The sequence below is a fragment of the Gymnoscopelus braueri genome (genome assembly GCF_963280865.1).
Source record: "Gymnoscopelus braueri genome assembly, chromosome: 14".
Lineage (NCBI taxonomy): Eukaryota > Metazoa > Chordata > Actinopteri > Myctophiformes > Myctophidae > Gymnoscopelus > Gymnoscopelus braueri.
Genome location: NC_137619.1, coordinates 46,006,105 through 46,025,595, shown reverse-complemented (window position 1 = coordinate 46,025,595; position 19,491 = coordinate 46,006,105). Strand labels below are relative to the sequence as shown.

Here is a 19,491-nt window from a genome sequence, read left to right as displayed (position 1 = left end):
TTACTTAAAGGTAGGGTAAGTGATATTTTTTGGTATTATAATTTTTTTTGTTAAAAAGATTAAAGTACTATATTCTGATAGTAATCATTGCTACAGAGCGTTTGTTCGGTCACAGAGGTCTCTCCAGCTCTTTAGTGAACAGAATATAGTACATTTTCAGGTAGGTGACAAAATGTAAGCCAATCAGGAGAGAGCACTGAAAATGCATTTTCCGTTTAATAAAGATCTGGAGAGACATGGGAGACTCATTTTACTGAACAAACACTCTATCGCAATGAGTACTATCAGAATATAGGGCATTTTAACCAAAGTAAATCACTTACTCTACCTTTAAGAAAGTTAAAAGAAATTCTGCTTTGCAGTTACGATCAGTGAGCAGGAAGCTCGTTTGATGTATACCGACAAAGTAGCTTGTTTTTCAATTTTGCTAAATTGGGAAAGAGCAGCTCTGACAACAGTATGTAAACCAAATCGACCTTCAGTGTAAGCCAACACCAAGCCCTAAAAATAAACCTGGGTCACTATCTGGCTCACAGCGCTGACATGTCCTATATGGAGGAGACGACTGCTCCTTACAAAGTACCAAGAAGAAACCATTTAATGTAAGTATCATGTCGTACTGTACCTCTCTCTGAGTCTAACTGTTACTGTACGTACACCGTAAAGTCCTCAGTGTTAATCTAACTCTGAGAGTGTACAAAATTATAAATGAACACAGGATTTTACAGTCATTCAGAGAATAGGTCTTATTCACGACAACTGAATAACTAATAATGAACTGTTGAACTAATCTTTGCCCCTCTCTTGTCTGACTGACAACATGTTTTACAGATGTTTCATTGCCATTATGTCATTTGAAATACATTTCTTATCAGTCAGAGCCTAAATATAGTCAGTACCGTAAGAATGAAAATATCTTTCCAGCAGGTGTTTTTTTGTGCAGGACCTGTTCTCGTGTGCATAGGACAAAATGGTAAACCAATTGAATACAAAATTAAAAAAACGCTATAACTCAATCAATATATTGGGAAAGCCAGCGGAATCCATCCCCGTAGCCCTGTCTCTTCAGCACACTACACATAAACACCTCCATCGGCCTCAAGTTCAGCTCCTTCAATGACACGTTGCCCTAAAAACGATAAATAAAAGCACACAATTGAAACAAACAATGGATCGCAACAGATTAACCAAACCGTGTACATGTTAGACATGCAGTGAAGTTTTATCTTGACTTTAGTTGTTACAGCTTCAATCCGGAACTTAGTTTAATAATGAATAAAACATTATTGTTAAAGGTGGGGTAAGAGATACTTTTGGTTAAAGTACTATATTCTGATAGTAATCATTGCTACAGAGCGTTTGTTCGGTCACAGGGGTCTCTCCAGCTCTTTAGTAAACTGAATATTGTACATTTTCAGGTAGGTGACAAAATGTAAGCCAATCAGGAGAGAGCACTGAAAATGCATTTTCTGTTTAATAAAGAGCTGGAGAGACATGGGAGACTCCTTTTACTGAACAAACACTCTATAGCAAAGAGTACTATCAGAACATAGAGCTATTTAACACTTATTTTAACCAAAGTAAATCACTTACCCTACCTTTAATATAGTATTATAGTATTAGTGCGTCTGCAGGGGTTGGAGGTGGTCTCCATACCAATTTTAGACCCTGGTGTCACATAGGACACCAACTGGTTGACAATGTCAATGAAGTTATTTGAAGCATACTGTGCACTTTGCGTATTTATTTTAGAAATAGTTCATCTTTTACTCCAGGGGGACAACGCCTGTCGCAAGTTGATGATGTCATTTGCCCATGTGTGGTCCAGCCCTATGGAATTTATGGAATGCATGTGCAAATAAAAAACAACTTCCTAAGGTTAATACAGTATGAGCATCAAATCAATATTTTAGATATGTTTTATTTACACATGCATTCCATAAATTCCATAGGGATGGACCACACATGGACAAATGACATCATTAACTTGCGACGGGCATTGTCCAACTTGAGTAAAAGATGAACTGTTTCTGTTGTGTTATTGAAAATCATGAAAAGTTGTGCAAATATTAGATATTTTTTGCCGGACATTTGTAACTCAAATCTTTGCTTCTGGGGCTTCGTGGAACTAAATATTTTACAAATGTTTGCTTTAAAAAATATACAATCCAAGATTTTGCCACAAATTTTCACTATTTTTCAAAAATAGCAGATCTACAAGCTCATAGCTCATAGCTCATAGCTCATAGCTCATAGCGCGGCACTCGGTGCCGCGCTATGAGCTTGTATATCTGCTATTTTCGAATAGCCAAAGAAATCTAAAAATGACACACAGATGCGTTTTTGGCTTATTAGCTCATCTGCTTGTGGACTCATGCATTACTCACCTTTCCAGTCGTGTGACCGTACAGACCAAACATTCCTCGAAGGGTATCTTCACTGACGGCTTCTGGGCGATCGATCTTATTCCCCAGGATGAGGACCGGCACGTTGTTGATGGTTTCATCTGTTAGCAGAGCCTAGAGAGAGACAGGAAATGTCCATAAACATAACCACCAACTAGAAACAAGTACAACGACTGTTTTAGTGGGGTTTTAAAGATGTCAATAGGACTTACATCAAGTTCAACTTTGGCCTCTGCTAGCCGTGCGTGATCGGCACAGTCTACCATGTAGACGATACCGTTGATGGCGGGGAGGTAGTTCTTCCAGATTCTTCGTGCTGCGAGAGTCAGACAACATGAATTATAGTCATTGTCAGTAAACAGTGTCGCGCATAGCATTTCCCTTTACGATTCAAATACAGTTCAGAGGAAAATTTAGATTCCACAAGGCTCTCTTATGTAAGACCTTTTAAAAAAAGAAACCTTGCACATCCACTCAAAGGACCAACCGAACAGACAGGCTCGACCGATTCTACAAATGTCTTCTAAATCCCAACAGTATTCTGAAAAAAACGTATGTTTCTATATCAGTGGTGCTCAAAATTTTTCATGTCAAGGACCCCCAAAATGATATGTATTTGGCCGCGGACCCCCATCTCAAAATATGTTGTTCCAGGGACCCCAGAAGCAAAGATTTGAGTAAAAATGTTCGCTTTGAAAGAATATATTCAAAGATTTACACACATTTTCACGATTTTTCAAAAATAGCCGATCTACAAGCTCATAGCGCGGCACCGCCCAAAGTCTAAAATAATGCTTTTTAGCTCAAATCTAAAAATGAAGCAGATGCGTCCCAGGTCTTAATGGGTTAAGGCTTTGACTGGAAGCCCTTAACAATACAGAGTGCAGACTTTATTCTTCTTTTGCCTGCCTTATGTATGATGACCTACCTTGTGTATGACCACCAAGGTCAAACGTGGTAAAAGTCATCCCAGCAATAGTCAGCTCCTCAGATGCTGAAGAAAGACAATTTCACAGACATGAGCTAATTGAGATGAAACGGATTCATCTACAGTGATAATAACAGGGCCGAATCCTAAACTGCAGAATGGATTAAATGATTACTTGGATGCAACGTGGGCACGTGTTGTCCCAGCCGGTCATCTCTGAGCATGTGCAACAGTGTGGTTTTTCCGGCATTATCCAGACCGAGAAACACCAGCTTGCCAGTCTTCCTGTACAACCCTGAGGACCGGGGGAAAAAAAAAGAAAAACACATTTAATAATGTCAAAGTTCTATAAGCAGAAAGAGGCATATAGTGTAGCAGAGTAACTCAATCTGAAGCCCAAAGGCCTAATATATCCCCTGGCCAAGAGGGGGGTTCCCTCTTGACATAAGCGGTAGGTGTTTGGCTTTAACCCCAGCCCAACACGGGAACTCTGGGTTTGAATCTCAGGTGTTACAAATCAATAGCATGGAAAGGTAGCGCATTCAGGAAATATATATACTAATGTATATATATATATATATATATATATATATATATATATATATATATATATATATATATATCTGCTGTCCGGCAGGAACCAGCTAACTCCAAAAAGTTCATTTTTCAGGAAATGAAAAAAATAAAAAAATAAATGGAGTTAGGAGGTTTTGTTCATCATTGATAAGAACAGCTGAATGGACCTCCAAGCTCACAATGAGGTTGGAGGTCAAAAGGGGGTTGAGCCTGGAGTCAGATAAACCAGCTAACTCCATCCCCCTTTGCTGTAGTTAGCTGGTTTAGCAGAAAGTTTGAGGATCCAATGGAGTTAGCTGGTTTTGTCAGAAGCACTTTTTAATACTTTTCATAAGTTCAATATTTTTTTTAATCAACACACAGACGTAAAGGGTGTTCAATAGCACCGATTTATGGGAAAAAATGCAAACGTGGAAAAATGGAGTTAGCTGGTTCCTGCCGGACAGCAACGAATACTAAATACTAATATCATCTCATGTTAGAGAAAATACGTCTAATGTAATACTGTACCTAATAGTTGCAAGACACTGCTGACACTTTTGTAGAGCCAATCGAGGATGAAAGACATGTCTCCAACCTGCTGAAATATAGATATATTATCTGTTATCACATGACAGGCGAGAAGCACTCAATAACCAATCACAGTGATTACCCAAAGGTCTGTTCTTTTTTCTTTCTTTTTTTCAACCTTTATTTACCCAGGGTAGGTATGCTGAGCACGAGTGCTCTTTTTCAGCAACGCCCTGCTACACACACACACACACACACACACACACACACACACACACACACACACACACACACACACACACACACACACACACACACACACACACACACACACACACACACACACACACACACACACACACACACACACACACACACTTGAACCACAGTTTTATTATTATGCTGTTGGCCACTGAGCAGCTCCACTGGAGCAGTTGGGGGTTCAGTGCCTTGCTCAAGGGCACTTCAGGACATTTGAGTTCTAACAGCTGTGCAGTTATGTTCTTTCACAGAAACATCTTCAGGACACACGTACACAACATCATCCCCTAAATATTATTCATGAACTCGGTATACACCACAGTGTCGCTTGCTGACAACGGTGTCGTTTAGCGACAAGAGCTGATCTACAATCTTGTAAGATCGGTCGTGCGATGGAGTATGAAGCTTTAAAATCAGGCTTAATGTTGATGTGTTCTCGCTGCAGCCCATTTTTCAAGCGAGAACTTCTGGGAGCTCAGATTAACGTTGAAGTAATTACTAAATGAACTGTATAAAGGGGGAGAAACATGTGTGGGAAATTCAGTTTCAGCTTCAACCTCAACTCAAAATGTATTTATAGAGCACGTTTAACATGACCAGGTCAACCAAAGTGCTGTACAGGTTAAAACAATACAATTTAATGAAATATAAGCAAATATTAGTAGTCATATTCCAATGAAGTTAAAACAATACCAAAACATTTGCACCAGTAAGGGAAAGCATAGGGTACCAGGCTCGGCTGTCACTAAAGGCCAGGGAGAAGAAATCTTTAATAGAGATTTAAAAACATCAATCGACTGGGCAGCTCTGATATGTAGGGGCAAGCTGTTCCAGAGCCTGGGGGGCCGGCCACCACGAAGGCTCAGTCACCTCTGGTTTTTAGCCTGGTCTTGGACACAACCAGCAGCAACTGGTCGGGCGACCTCAGAGCTCTGGATGGGGTGAGGGCTCAGAGTGGAGCTGTTAGGGGTTAAAGGGATATTTCACTTTCAAAAAAACTTTTGGTCATTTTATCGTCTACTCAGGCCTTTGTGAGCCCCCCAGACAGTTTTTAAGTTGCTCGATTCAGTATTTAGACATTTGATATTCATTTTATCAGACACGCCCCCTTCCTATACAAACCCATTGTAACTTCAAACTCCATTTTAACCATGTTAGATTCATCAAAAACACCCATCCTTGGTTCTGGTGACTCACCTTGCCCCCCTAATACGCGAGGGGGCCGTGTTTTTTCAATTACTTTTTTCATTTATTTAAAAAAGAAAAAAAAAAAAATTGAAAAAATTAAATACAATAAAAAAATTAAATAAAATAAATGAAAAAAATAATCGGAAAAACACGGCCCCCTCACGCATTAGGAGGGCAGGGTGAGTCACCAGAACCAAGGACGGGTGTTTTCGACAAATCTAACATGGTTAAAATGGAGTTTGAAGTTACAATGGGTTTGTATAGGAAGGGGGCGTGTCTGATAAAATGAATATCAAATGTCTAAATACTGAATCGAGCAACTTAAAAACTGTCTGGGGGGCTCACAAAGGCCTGAGTAGATGATAAATTGACCAAAAGGTTTTTTGAAAGTGAAATATCCCTTTAAGAGTCTTGCTCAGGGACATGTAGACACGGGCGGGCCCGGAGGCGAACCGGTGGTCTTCTGATGATCAGACGGCCTCCCTTACACCGCTCAGCTATGGCCGCCCTATTAAGATGTTTAACATACAAACGCTTTTGCAATAAGGATACTATTGCATTGGAAATCTTGCACTGAAGTGCATTGTTTGTTCCCCCCTCTGACCCTGGATTACTTTACTGGTATGTGTAAGCCCTGTGGTGCAATCACACAAGTGGAACAAACTGGATGCTGCCTGAGGGAGAAAACAAAGCTATAGCACTAGCACACCACCAAATGAACTGTAGCTGGATTGTTCACAGAGCCATTAACTGAACTGTAGGTTATTCAGAAAGCTGTCTTAATGAATGACTTGTAGTTTGCTCAGGGAGCATTCTGTCTTCATAAATGTACTGTAGCTTGATCAGATAGATGTCTGTCTTAATAGATAGTAGTAGTTTGTTTAGAGAGCAGTCTGTCCTAATAAATGTAGGCTACTATAGTTTGATCAGATAGATGTCTGTCTTAATAGATAGTAGTAGTAGTTTGTTTAGAGAGCAGTCTGTCTTAATAAAGGAAATGTTTTTTATTAGAGAGATATCTGACTGTCTTAATAAATGAACTGTAGTTTGTTAAGAGATGTCTTCATAAATGAACTGTTTGTTAGATGTCTTCATAAATGAACTGTTTGTTAGATGTCTTCATAAATGAACTGTTTGTTAGATGTCTTCATAAATGAACTGTAGTTTGTTAGATGTCTTCGTAAATGAACTGTAGTTTGTTAGATGTCTTCATAAATGAACTGTAGTTTGTTAGATGTCTTCATAAATGAACTGTAGTTTGTTAGATGTCTTCATAAATGAACTGTAGTTTGTTAGATGTCTTCATAAATGAACTGTAGTTTGTTAAGAGATGTCTTCATAAATGAACTGTAGTTTGTTAAAGAGAGCTGTCTCAACCTCTGAAGTCACACTTTGTGTGTGTTCCTAAGTTGCCCAGACTATTTTTATGACAAGTTGTGGCTCTGACACTCGATCGCACCACACACACACACACACACACACACACACACACACACACACACACACACACCTGTCACTCTCAGTTCAGTTCAGCATGCAGCCAACTATTTTCTTAATTATTATATGTTCAGTGAGATAAGTGCTACTATAGCTCATTAACATAAACATTTAAACAAAAATCCTCCGTAAAGTCACTGGGGAATTTTTACAGTGTAAAAAATTATATACCCGGCTAAACCATGATGACCAGTGGTGGAAAGCAACTAAGTACATTTACTTAAGTACAATTTTGACTTTTACTTCTACTCTACTACATCTCAGAGTCAAATATTGTACTTTTTACTCCACTACAATTATTAAAACATTTGAGTACTTTTTCCACCACTAGGCCATGACAGAGATCCAGTAAACAAAGCTGTTGTTGTAAACAGCGCACTGAGAGTTGCGCTGATCGAGCCGCTCAGCTCAACAATAATAAACTCTATAATAAACTCTAATATGGACTCTGTATTTCAAGGCGGCTGATCTCTTTCACACGTTCAAGTTCAATGTCAAACAGATCAAGATGATCTCACTTGACGATCTCGTGTTGTTTTCATTTTTTTACCTTAATCTGTTCGTTTTGTGTCAACTCCCGATGAAACGCTCTCTTTGGTCCAAAGCTGCTCTGCCCGACGATTGGCAGCTTTACAACGTTACAACATTTGACAACTCACCGGATACTGCGTAACAGCTTTTTTTGGGAGAGAGAGGGGGGGGGGGGGTCAGATGGGAGGGGGCAGTGGTGGAAAGAGTAGGCTACTCACATTACTTGAGTAAAAGTACAAGAGTATTGGCATCAAATAATTGTACTTTAAGTACCTAAAGTAGAAAGTAGGCTACTCATTATGCAGAATGTCCCATTTCACAAGTTTTCAAATGTATAAAAATCTTTTGAAAATAGCAGATCTGACTACAAGTTCCCAATAGCTTGTAGATCTGCTATTTTCAAATGGCCAATGTATAGGGGTGAAGTGGTTAATGTATGTCTTGGAGTAATCTACAAAGAATCTACAAAGTAACTAGTAGCTAATGTTTTCAAATAATTTTAGTGGAGTAAAAATATAATATTTGCCTCTGAGATGTAGTGGAGTAGAAGTAAAAGTATTGAAAATTGGAAGAACTCCAGTAAAGTAAAAAATACCTCAAAATTGTACTTGAGTAAATGTAGTTACTTTACACCATTGGGATGGGGTGCAGTGGGGGGGGGGGGTCACATGCCGAATATGATCCTTTGAAAGCATTAAACCCTCCACAGCCTAATACAGAACCTTTTGATGAAGAACCTCTAATGAACCCCAATCATACAGCACACATATAACCTAACACACAACTCATATTTAATGGAAACTAACGACAAAAAACTAAGTTTTTAACAATTTTTCTTTTACATATCTGATGGCATCACAACAGGTAATTCAGGGCAGTCACCACTAGGGGGAGAAGTAGCACCATTTAAAGACTGGTCACAAACTATCATTGAGCGGACACCAGGGGGCAGTCTTGCAATGCTAAAATAAATGCATGTCCAAGTGCCCAAAAATATAAAACCATTGGTCCCAAAGAATAAATACATTAATATTATTCAATGCATTATTAATATGCAATTACTTTCTCATTTATTTATTTCACTGAGGCTCTTATATCATTTTGGTACCAATGATCTTCCATATAGACGTTAATATGACATCTGGGTGCAGGCCTCTACAGCAAAATGTATGTGCCTCTCGTACCCAAGACAAAATTCAATACTTAGAAATCCACACAACATTTTGAACGGAAAAGCTTTATTAAAGCAGTCGAGTCTCATGAGGTACACGTGTAGCTACTGGGGGGAAACTACCTGTACAATGTAGTTGACAGCACATCTCAAAGGAGATCTTTGTTTTAAATATGTGGAACACTGGCCAAAGTACAGTTCACGGTGTTCCTCTCTACAGTTATCGATGCAGTTATCTCCAATCTACAGGGAAAGCAGTTGTCCCACAACCTCATCTATGGTAGCTCTAAGTGCTTCATCTTCAAGTACGTCTTCATCAGATGAGACATGCATTCTGGTCCACTTCAGGCAGCTCGTGGGTTACTTCTTCTCGTAGTAGAACCATTGGTCCACTGTCAAGAGAAAAAGAAACGGTCGTTACCGTTTTGTGGTAAAATGCAGTGGTGGAAAAAGTACTCAAACGTTATACTTAAGTAAAAGTATCAATACTACAATGTAGAAGTACTCTGTTACAAGAAAAAAATTACTTGAGTAAAAGTACAAAATAATTGGTATCAAAATGTACTCAAAGTACCAAAAGTACTGAAATGTTTGAAAATAGCAGATCTACAAGCTCGAGAGCTTGTAGATCGGCTATTTTCAAATAGCCTGGGTATAAAGTAGGGCTGAAGTGGTTAATGTATGTTTTATAATGTAATAATTCATAGCTACAATGTAACTAAAGTTTTCAAATAATTGTGGTGGAGTAAAAGTACAATATTTGCCTCCGAGATGTAGTGGAGTGGGAGTAAAAGTATAGACAATTGGAAATACTCCAGTAAAGTAAAAGTACCTCAACATTGTACTTAAGTACAGTACTTGAGTAAATGTACTTAGTTACTTTACTCCACTGGTAAAATGATCAACATGATCCTCAGTAGTGGTTCTCAAACTGTTCAGTCATTTCAAGGATCCCCAGTTTGGTATAAGTTAGGTCATGGACCTTTGTAACTCTGAGAGTGTTCAAATGGAACCAAATGGACCCACAAGGATCCATTTGGTTCCATTTAGACACTCTCAGAGTTGCAGACCCGTACCCGGTTCAGCTGGTTCCTAACTATGAATTATTTAACTGGGGGGGCCCCTGAAAACCCCTCAATGACCCCTGGGGGTCCCCGGACCCAACTTTGAGAACCAGTGGTTTGAAGGGTCAAATCAATAACCTTTATAATCATTTAGCTGGACATAAACAGGAAGCTCCATACCTGTTGAGGGGATGGGGTCTTCTGTTCCACACGGACAGGTCTGAAAGTGGACAGATATATGTGAAAATCTTGAATCAAGGTGTATATTTAACATAATGAATAATACAAGCAAAAACAAACTAGAAATACCACATTTCGGTTGTATAGTATAGTAGTGATATAGTATATGTAGTGAAGACTTTGAAGGAATTTAATGAACGTGTTTTGTGAGGTCACAGTGATCTTGACTTTGACCTCGTAGTTCTAATCAGCTCATCCTTGAGTCCAAGTGGACGTTTGTGCCAAATGTCATGAAATTCCCTCAAGGCATTCCCGAGATAGCGCGTTCATAAGATAGGGACGGACAGAAGGACGGATGGACGGACGGACAACCCGAAAAAAAATAATGCCATAAAAGAGAAGAGATATCATAGCCTCAAAAATCAAGATAGTGGCTCCAACTGGCATGGTATCATACCCACAATGCATTGCGAACAGCCAGAGGTGGACCCAACCTATCTTCAGATATAACGTTTAAATGTTTTTTTTTTAATGAGAGTGCCAACAGAGGGAGAAGGCTGCTACTGTGCACTCTTTGTATATTATGCATATATCTTTTTGATTATTTGACCTGCTTCTATCCTGTGTTTTTCTCCTTGCTCTTCCTCAATCTCTATCATTCTCCCTTCATCAAAAACTACAGATGATCGAAAGCGCATGAAAAAAACCCCAAAGAAACACTTCTTTACACCTGTAAACCTGTGATGTGACAATAAAGTTAATTCAGATTCTGTTTAGGTATTAATTATGTTAGAGATGGTTATATTTAAGTTTAAGTACACTGAGCATGTTCCTTGTGAGCAGCTAGCTAGCTGTTCAAATCCAACCATGACTCGCAAATGTCTCCCCTCTCTGCTATCTACATAAATAGCAGCAACTGCCAAAACATAATGTTTAAATACATAATAAATTACGGTTGCATTTAGGCATTAGGAAAGAGATGTTTAAGTTTAGGTATGGTTTTGATGTGGTTAATGGCAGTGTGACCTAAAACAAATTTGCATGACCTAAAACTCCTGGTTTCGGAGCTTGTAGAGATTGGATACTGGTACCGATTCTGGAGCCACACCCAAAACTAAATGGTACTGACCTCATCAACAACAGCTTTGGCCTCCACCGCTGAGCAGCAAAAAGGACTTTCACCAGATGAGACGCATGTGTTTTTGCTGCATGGGGAGGAAAATGAATGGACATTCATTATCAAGAAGCTTAAACTGTTGCGGCACCACACGTCTGCTAAGACTCAGTGTGCTTGGATTGCATTCTGTAAAGCAGCGATTCCCAACATGTCGGCCTGGGGCCCACTGGTGGGCCATGAGGATACTGCAAATAATTGGCAAAACACTAATATTCTATGTAAATATAACATTAATATAAAATCAAGAACAATGTAAAAACAAGTCATGGTCTTTTTTCTTTCAAACCTTGACAAATGAGTTCCCATTGTGATACCGACAAATAGGGTAGTACTAAACTACTCTAGTTACATTGGATTGATCCAAGCTGGAACACAATAGATTGATGGATCCAGGGGCGCCGGCTTTTGTGGGTGGCCACAGGGGCTGAACTTGACCACCACTCACACCCTCAAGGTCCCCAGGGGGTCCCCGGACCCCACCTTGAGAACCAGTGCTGTACAGAAGGGTATAGCTCTTTCTGCGATGCTGGAAAACAACGCTGTTTTGGCACTAACAATCATACCGCGTTCAAATTCACTTAGATGTTGGTGGAACTGTAACTGAACCTCATGGCCCTTTCTGCAAACAATACTTTATATAGAGAGTTGCAGCCACGTCACTCTCTGTTTAGAGGAGTAGGTTGTTTGCGTTCATGAGCCGGTACAACCATTAACCCTTTAAGAGCAGGAACGCATCTGTGTCATTTTAAGATTTCTTTGGCTATTCAAAAATAGCAGATTTAAAAGCTCAAAACAAGGCTATTTTTTTTTTTTTTTAAATAGTAATTTTTTTTGCAAATATTTGAATATATTTATATTTTTAAGCGAACATTTTTAACTCCGTTACAACTTCTGGGGGTCCCTGGAACTAAATATTTTGAGATGGGGGTCCTCGGCCAAATATATATTTTTTAAAAAACTGTTAGGATTTAGAAGACATTTGTAGAATCCCCAGAAGCAAAGATTTGAGTTACAAATGTTCGCTTTAACAAATATATATATATATGTCTTTGAATATATATTCAAAAGGAGCTTGCTATTTTTGAATAGCCCAAAGAAATCTAAAAATGACACCAATCCGTTCCTGGATTGAATGGGTTAAAGTGGCCACTTGGTGTATGTGGTAGCGCGGTGTGGTTTGTGGCAGGTTGTAAGGAGAGAGTCACACTCTGAGGCAGTGGCCATTGTTCAGCAGGAATGTGGTTTACCTGTGTGTAATTAGGCTGGTCGGCTGCCAGGCTTTAAAAGCTAAACAGTAAGCCCTCCCTAATGGTTTAGGTTGTCTTGTGTTTTTGACAGTGAGAATGGGGTCACAGCGCTGAAAGAGTGTGACATTACTGGACTATCCCTTTGTCCAATAATAGAACATCCGTTTCCTTATTATACTTTTGAGTTTGTATGTATGTGGCATGGCAACCAGCTTATTTTATGTATCACGAATGGACGGACAGTAAATTAGACAAAGTTGAATCCCTGCCGCCGTCTGTTCACTCCAATCAAGATCCTTTACAAAGTACAACTAAATGCTCTACTTACCAGTTCAGTTCTCCAGCATTGGTCTTTTGGGAGATGAGGGCTTTCCAAAAGTTGTTAGTGCTCTTGATTGTCTCAATAGCGAAGTCCTGAATACAGAATAAAAGCAATTGTTAAAGGGATACTTCACTTTAGGGCCGGGCCCACATTTAAAAAATATATTAAAAATAAATGAAAAAAGTTATGGAAAATTCATGGCCCCCTCACGCATTAGAGTGTCCTACTAATGCGTGAGGGGGCCATGAATTTTCCATAACTTTTTTCATTTATTTTTAATATATTTTTTAAATGTGGGCCCGGCCCGAAAGTGAAGTATCCCTTTAAGTAAAGTATGTCATCATATCTTAGAAATCTTAATTAAGCAACATATCGTAAAGGTTCATTTATTTGTCCATCTTTAGAAAGATGACTGTTTGCAACATCATCAGAAAACTGCATGTCAAACCATTCATGTTCAGGTGTGACTAAGCCATGATGTGAGGTACCTTGTCTTTGAATTCTCCATTGAAGGCAAACTGGTTCTCTGGTTTCCCATCTGGAACTTTGTACCTCCTGAACCAGTCGACTGTGGCGTCCAGGTAGCCAGGTTTCAGTCTTTGTACGTCACTAATATCTGAAATCACAAAACAGTTAAGACTATAGTTTAGACTCACAATCCCTTAGCGGATAAATTGGAATCTAAAAAAAAATTAATACCCTGTTTATCTTGAACATGCCTATAAAAATGCATTTGAGGAAGTCGCAGACTTGTCTTCCCCACACACACACACACTTTATTGAGGTTAACAAAACAGACCTGCCTTTGTTAACACATTTGATTGGTCTTCTGCCATGTTTTGATGGAGAAGGCCGCTTCTCGTTGCTGATTGGCAGAGAGCCTGCCACTGGGAAGACCCGTTTTAAAGTCCTGGTGAAATGTTTTTTTTTTTTTGTCTGAAACGGCCTCGCAACCAATCTGAAGGTCCCATCCCTTCAGGCTATGGAACGGTGGAATCTCACTCACTGCAGCTGTGTGCAGCAGCGGGCTAGTGTTTGTAGCCTGCCGGTTCACACTGCCCAAGAGAGAGAGACGGCACTGTGATGCATGTTTGTCACTACGTTGCTTATTTCTAATCTAAAATGTTTTCAGATACATATTTTAGTGTGCTGATTAAGTTTAAAATGAGTCTGGACGTCATCTTGAATGAGATTCAAAACGGAGTAGCTCTGTAATTAAAATCAGCTGTGTTTTGAGGAACGTGAGCTACAGTATTGCGTTTACAGGAAGTAATTAAGATTGGCCTTTTAGTGACTTATAGCGACGTATTTTTCCATTTCACCACATCTTTAAAATCGAGTGACGGCCATACAGAGACAGTATAATGTTGGGACTGTACTCCACAGACAATAAACAATCAATTGCTAGCATTAACAAGTGTACATTATTTTCCAACTCGGGTGGCACAGTGGTGAAGTGCCTGCCCACCACCGCAGAGGTTTTGGGTTCAAATCAACTGCCAAAAAAAAGTTGTCTGCGGTTGTCGGAAAAAGCGTGCCTCCAGCAGGATTCGATCTCGAGCCTAACAGTACATTTTAACAGCGGGCGACTCTCCGGCGATTGCCGGGCGACATCGTCCAAAAGATAAAGAAAATCCATCTTTCATCGCCCCCCCGCCCACTTCACCCTATCGCCAGTAGTTGCCGGCTTTCATAGACATATAATGCACTTCCGGAAAATACTATCGTGATCGCCCGCTGTTAAAACGCACCGTCAGGGTCGGCAGTCTTACGCCTAGTGAGGCACGCTACGAGACCAGATGGAGTACTAGGGTTTTGGTCTGTATTAGACTGTAAATGCCCCCACCTGGGGGCGGAGTCCTTGTTTTCTCGTTTTTGTATTCAGCCAATCGCAGGGCGGGGTTTGGTCGAATGTCGCTGTACAACAATATTACGCGGCCAGGAGGGTGATTATTGTCACTGCACATAATCCTATGGGCGTGAGGAGTAGTACGAAGGCTCTACATCCTCCCGGTGAGGCCTCCTCACTGGCAGGTGAGTCAGTAGGATACATACAACAGCAGTGACAACCCAGAAATGTGTGTGGGGAGGAATCAATTGCCATAACGACTTAATTATGGAGAAAAAGGGGTAAAACAAACAAACAACAAAAAAGTGGTTTTAGTATTACCAGTAAGTTGCTCTTTATGTAAAGGGAAGCTTTGTGCTTACTGTTGAAGCTGCTGGCTTCAGGGTCTTCTACGTTGATTGCAATGACTTTCCAATCAGTCTCACCCTCATCAATCATGGCCAAAACTCCAAGAACCTTCACCTTGACTACCTCACCACGGGAGCACACCTAGAAAAGCCACCCAAGTCAATTATATTCATATATAGCACATTTCATACAATGTCAAGTCAAACATGCTTTACAATAGAGAAACAAATATACATCATACGCTCCCCGTTCAGTTTCTCTCACTTGTACTGGTTTCTCACATGTACGGTAACATATAGTACATACACTACAGTAATCCATCCCCTGTATAATATATGTAGAAATAGATAGAAACACAGTACTGTAATCCCTCCACAGCACAGAAAAGCCATTTCATAACATTGTTCATCTGTTCTACCAAACAAACGGCACTAGAGAAGTAAAACACTTGGCCCCAGTACAGAGGCTGATGGTCATTGTGACGCAATCTAAAATAATCAATTAAACCAGTGGTTCTCAAAGCGTTATAAGCAACTGTTGTACCTTACTACCGATCTCACAGACATCGATTGGGTCGTTGTCACCACAGCAGCCAGTGTCTCCATCTTTGTGTCCTGGGTCTTCCCATGTCTACACAGACGGCAAAAAAATAATAATCAGAATTAGGTGCTACAATTTGGTCATCCCTCACACTGCGTAGGATGCAATACTGGCAGAGGTTATTTATAAGAATATCCTGGTTAAGCAGCTTGTGTACATAAATATTTTTTTTTTTCACATAACAGTTATAACTTGCATTCAGAGAAATGGTTGCATTGTATGTTACTTGCTGATCAAACTGAGGTACGCAAGAGAAGCTTGTTTAAAAGGTATGGTAAGTGATATGTTTTGGTAATTATTATTTTTTTTGTTAAAAAGTACTACATTCTGATAGTAATCATTGCTACAGAGGGTTTGTTCGGTCACAGGAGTCTCTCCAGCTCTTTAGTAAACAGAATATAGCACATTTTCAGGTAGGTGACAACATTTAAGCCAATCAGGAGAGAGCATTGAAAATGCATTTCCTGTTTGATAAAGAGCTGGAGAGACATGGGAGACTCCTTTTACTGAACAAACACTCTATAGCAATGAGTACTATCAGAATATAGAGCTATTTAACACTTATTTTAACAAAAGTAAATCACTTACCCAACCTTTAATCAAGGACCTGGGATGGAAATGATTTGCAGCCAGGCAAATGTTTAATTGGATCACCTTATCTCATGGGATTATAAACGGCAGATAATGGAAAAGCTGTCCATGTCCTGCTCATATTTTTACATTTAGAGCACTAATGCGGTACTGTTAGTTGTTTTTAGTTGAAATCTTTTTTGGTTGAATTTGTTGCACTTTTAGTTATCATTTTGTTCTTAGTTGTACTGCTTTGGCCCCGTCTTGGCCAGGTCTCACTTGCAAAAGAGGTTTCATACCTCAATGTGACTTGTTAAATAAAAGGTTACATATACATACATACATACAGTTTATAATCCTACATCTTGTTCAGCTATTATTTTACACTTTGGCTATTCAAAAATAGCAGATATACAAGCTCGTAGCGCGGCACCGAGTACCGCGCTACGAGCTTGTAGATCTGCTATTTTTGGAAAATCTTGAAAATGTGCGCAAATCTTTGAACATACATATTTTTAAGCGAACATTTTACATCCTGTTCATCTACATGTCAAAGCAAATAATTCCTACAAACTGGTAGACAAACTAACCTGTGGTATTGCTCCATAGTTCCATATGTACCCTTTATGTGGAAATACATTGGCAACATAACGCAGTTTACCCTTCTTCACATCTTGCTTTATTGGGTTCAGAGGGTCTTTTGTAGCGATCTGAAAGTAAACAAGATTAAAATGAAATTATTACTATTTTTCCATCACCTTTGATGACTGCCAAATAGCAACTTTCTTTTAAATGGAACTGTTCATTTAGGCCTATAAATGAACTGTGTATACAATAATCAATGCATGTAATAAAATCTGGCCCCAACACGATGGTGCAAGTCAAGGTCATTTGAGGAGCCTACCTCCATCTTTGCATTGGTCCATCTTGGTACCTCAACGACCACGTTAAAGATGTTCTGGAAGAGAGAAGAAGAAATATTTGTCACATTATGATATCCATCAATGTATCAATTACAAAGGTAAAATTGTAATCATTACAACATTGCTCCTATTCATCCGTCTCAATTCTGATTAAAGTAAATGAAATTGTGTTGCATACCATGTTAAACAAAACAAAAAAACAGAATACTGGAAAATTATGACTATATGACTATTTGCATTTACAAACATAATATGTCTGAGGATGGCTTTGTGTGAAATGAAAAATTACATCTACGTCATTATTGATAAGAGCAATCACATTAGATATTGGACTGGGCAGGTAGGTACAGAGCAGAGGCCATTGCCCCGGCAGACTATGAACCTTGCGGTTCTCCACAGGACACTGTGCTAAACAGAAAGGTTTTATTTCATTGTCTTTTCTTTAATACTCATGACATTGTATGTTTTATTTCAGATAGGAGAGCGTAGAGACAGGAAACCATGGGCAGAGAGAGAGGAGAGACATGCAAGACATGACAGGAGTTGGATTCAAACTCGGGTCCTCTCACAGCAGGGAGCATTATGGTCTGCACATCAACTGGCTGAGTCACCATGCACCCTGGCCTGATCAATTCCAATTATTTGAAAACCAGGAAGTCAACATACTTGTCAGTAAAAGACCAAGCCATGGTTGAGGTTTACTCCCAACCATGGTCATCATTAAGTAACTAGTTTGGATATGAATGAAGGTGACCATTTTATTTTACCTGGCCCTCATCAGCATACATTGGTATGTCATGGAATGGTGAGATGTACTTTCCTTCAGCATTTTCTGTTGAGACAAAAAAGAAAAATCGCACACGCCGTTAACACAGTCAGAGAGAGCAGACAAGTTGTGCGTTTTGCAGATTAAATAAACAGGTACACAATAAATTACTACAGTGGTTCTCAAACTGTTCGCCCTTCCCCCAAACAAATGGACAGTTTACTTTGGACACTTTACAGGTCTGTAACTCAGAGGTACAAATGGGCCGGTAGGATCCATTTGGTTCCATTTGTACACTCTCAAGAGTGTGTCCATTGCCGAAATTACTAAAAAACTTTCCTGGACGTTGTGTATTAAGAAGCAAGACTTAAAATGGTGCATGTCTTAAAGCTGAACATCTGCCAACTACTGTAATGGACAGTCAAGTGCAGATACCCCATCAGTAAGGGCTTTGCATTGTGTAGTGAGTTGAAAGTAGTAGTAGTAGTGAGTTCAAAAAAGCTACGTGCTTAACTGAGTCTTCCAGTTTAGTAGACCTTGTATTGTGAATTTGTACTTCCATGTACTGTGATTCTCATGTCTTACTAAATAAAAGTACCTCAAGAATCAATCAATGTTGCATCAGATGCTTTTGAATTGCAGACCAGAGAGGGCGTAGTCTTCCTATCCACCAACATTACCCTGTAGGTTAATACGAAACAAGATATACAGGCTACAGGAAAATAAATCTAATCCGAGAAATCAAACCCTCAAATGATCATGATCGATGGAGTAAATTGGGCTGTAAAATGCAATTGCCTCATAAAACTTAAGGACTGTAGCTTTAAACGTGGGGTAATAAAAGCAAATCGTGCTGCCACAACCCGGCATTATCAAGCACAAGCTGTAGTGGAACAATTAAAACATTTACAGAAACAATACGTTGTATAACGTTAAGTGTTTACACAGACAACTTCGTGCAGAAGTTGTTGTACGGTCGGTGGTCGAACCCAGCCGACACAATGAATAGAAGTGACACGTGGGATCATTGTATGTGGCGAACCCCCCTGAGGGAGACAGGGAGCTTATGGACTTCGAATCGATTCCTCAACCAGACGAGCCAAAAAGAAACATAAAGACGTAAAAACATGACTTACTGAAGAACAGACGGTAGCTCAGGGTGTTGGGGTTCCCCCTCTCCTCGACTGTGAAGCTCATGTCGGCTTTGTTTCGGAGGGTTTGTGCGTTTGTGTGAACCGGTGGATTCAATGATGTTCGTCGGCTCAGTCTGAAGTTGGAACCTCGCGTCATCAAGGTTTTATAGCTTTGGTTTCTATTTACTGCTCTTTGTTAATATCCGGTCTAGAGACCCGCCTACTGTATCCGGTACTTTCCACAC

General features: G+C 39.6%; 2 protein-coding genes across 2 annotated transcripts in view; both read right to left on the bottom strand.

Moving 5' to 3' along the window:
* sar1ab (secretion associated, Ras related GTPase 1Ab) overlaps positions 1-8,010 on the bottom strand; it is a 9,062-nt gene extending 1,052 nt beyond the window's left edge. The window contains exons 1-8 of the mRNA XM_080450141.1: positions 7,916-8,010; positions 4,420-4,489; positions 3,509-3,628; positions 3,334-3,399; positions 2,618-2,721; positions 2,388-2,519; positions 329-1,129; positions 1-3 (exon numbers count right to left, since the gene is read on the bottom strand). The exon at positions 1-3 is cut by the window's left edge and continues 1,052 nt beyond it. Coding sequence (XP_080306267.1) covers positions 1,013-1,129; positions 2,388-2,519; positions 2,618-2,721; positions 3,334-3,399; positions 3,509-3,628; positions 4,420-4,477 — 597 coding nt within the window. The 5' untranslated portion in view covers positions 4,478-4,489; positions 7,916-8,010 and the 3' untranslated portion in view covers positions 1-3; positions 329-1,012. The remainder of the gene's footprint in view (positions 4-328; positions 1,130-2,387; positions 2,520-2,617; positions 2,722-3,333; positions 3,400-3,508; positions 3,629-4,419; positions 4,490-7,915) is intronic.
* A 1,025-nt stretch (positions 8,011-9,035) lies between these two features.
* ppa1b (inorganic pyrophosphatase 1b) lies at positions 9,036-19,404 on the bottom strand. Its single transcript, XM_080449328.1, has 11 exons — positions 19,250-19,404; positions 18,115-18,179; positions 17,329-17,382; positions 17,015-17,134; positions 15,798-15,884; positions 15,269-15,395; positions 13,546-13,673; positions 13,064-13,149; positions 11,441-11,516; positions 10,312-10,351; positions 9,036-9,459 (listed from the first exon to the last, which is right to left on the bottom strand). Exons 1-11 carry the CDS (start codon positions 19,401-19,403, stop codon positions 9,428-9,430), a joined length of 969 nt encoding a protein of 322 aa, XP_080305454.1. The 5' UTR covers position 19,404; the 3' UTR covers positions 9,036-9,427.
* Between the last annotated feature and the right edge of the window lie 87 nt (positions 19,405-19,491).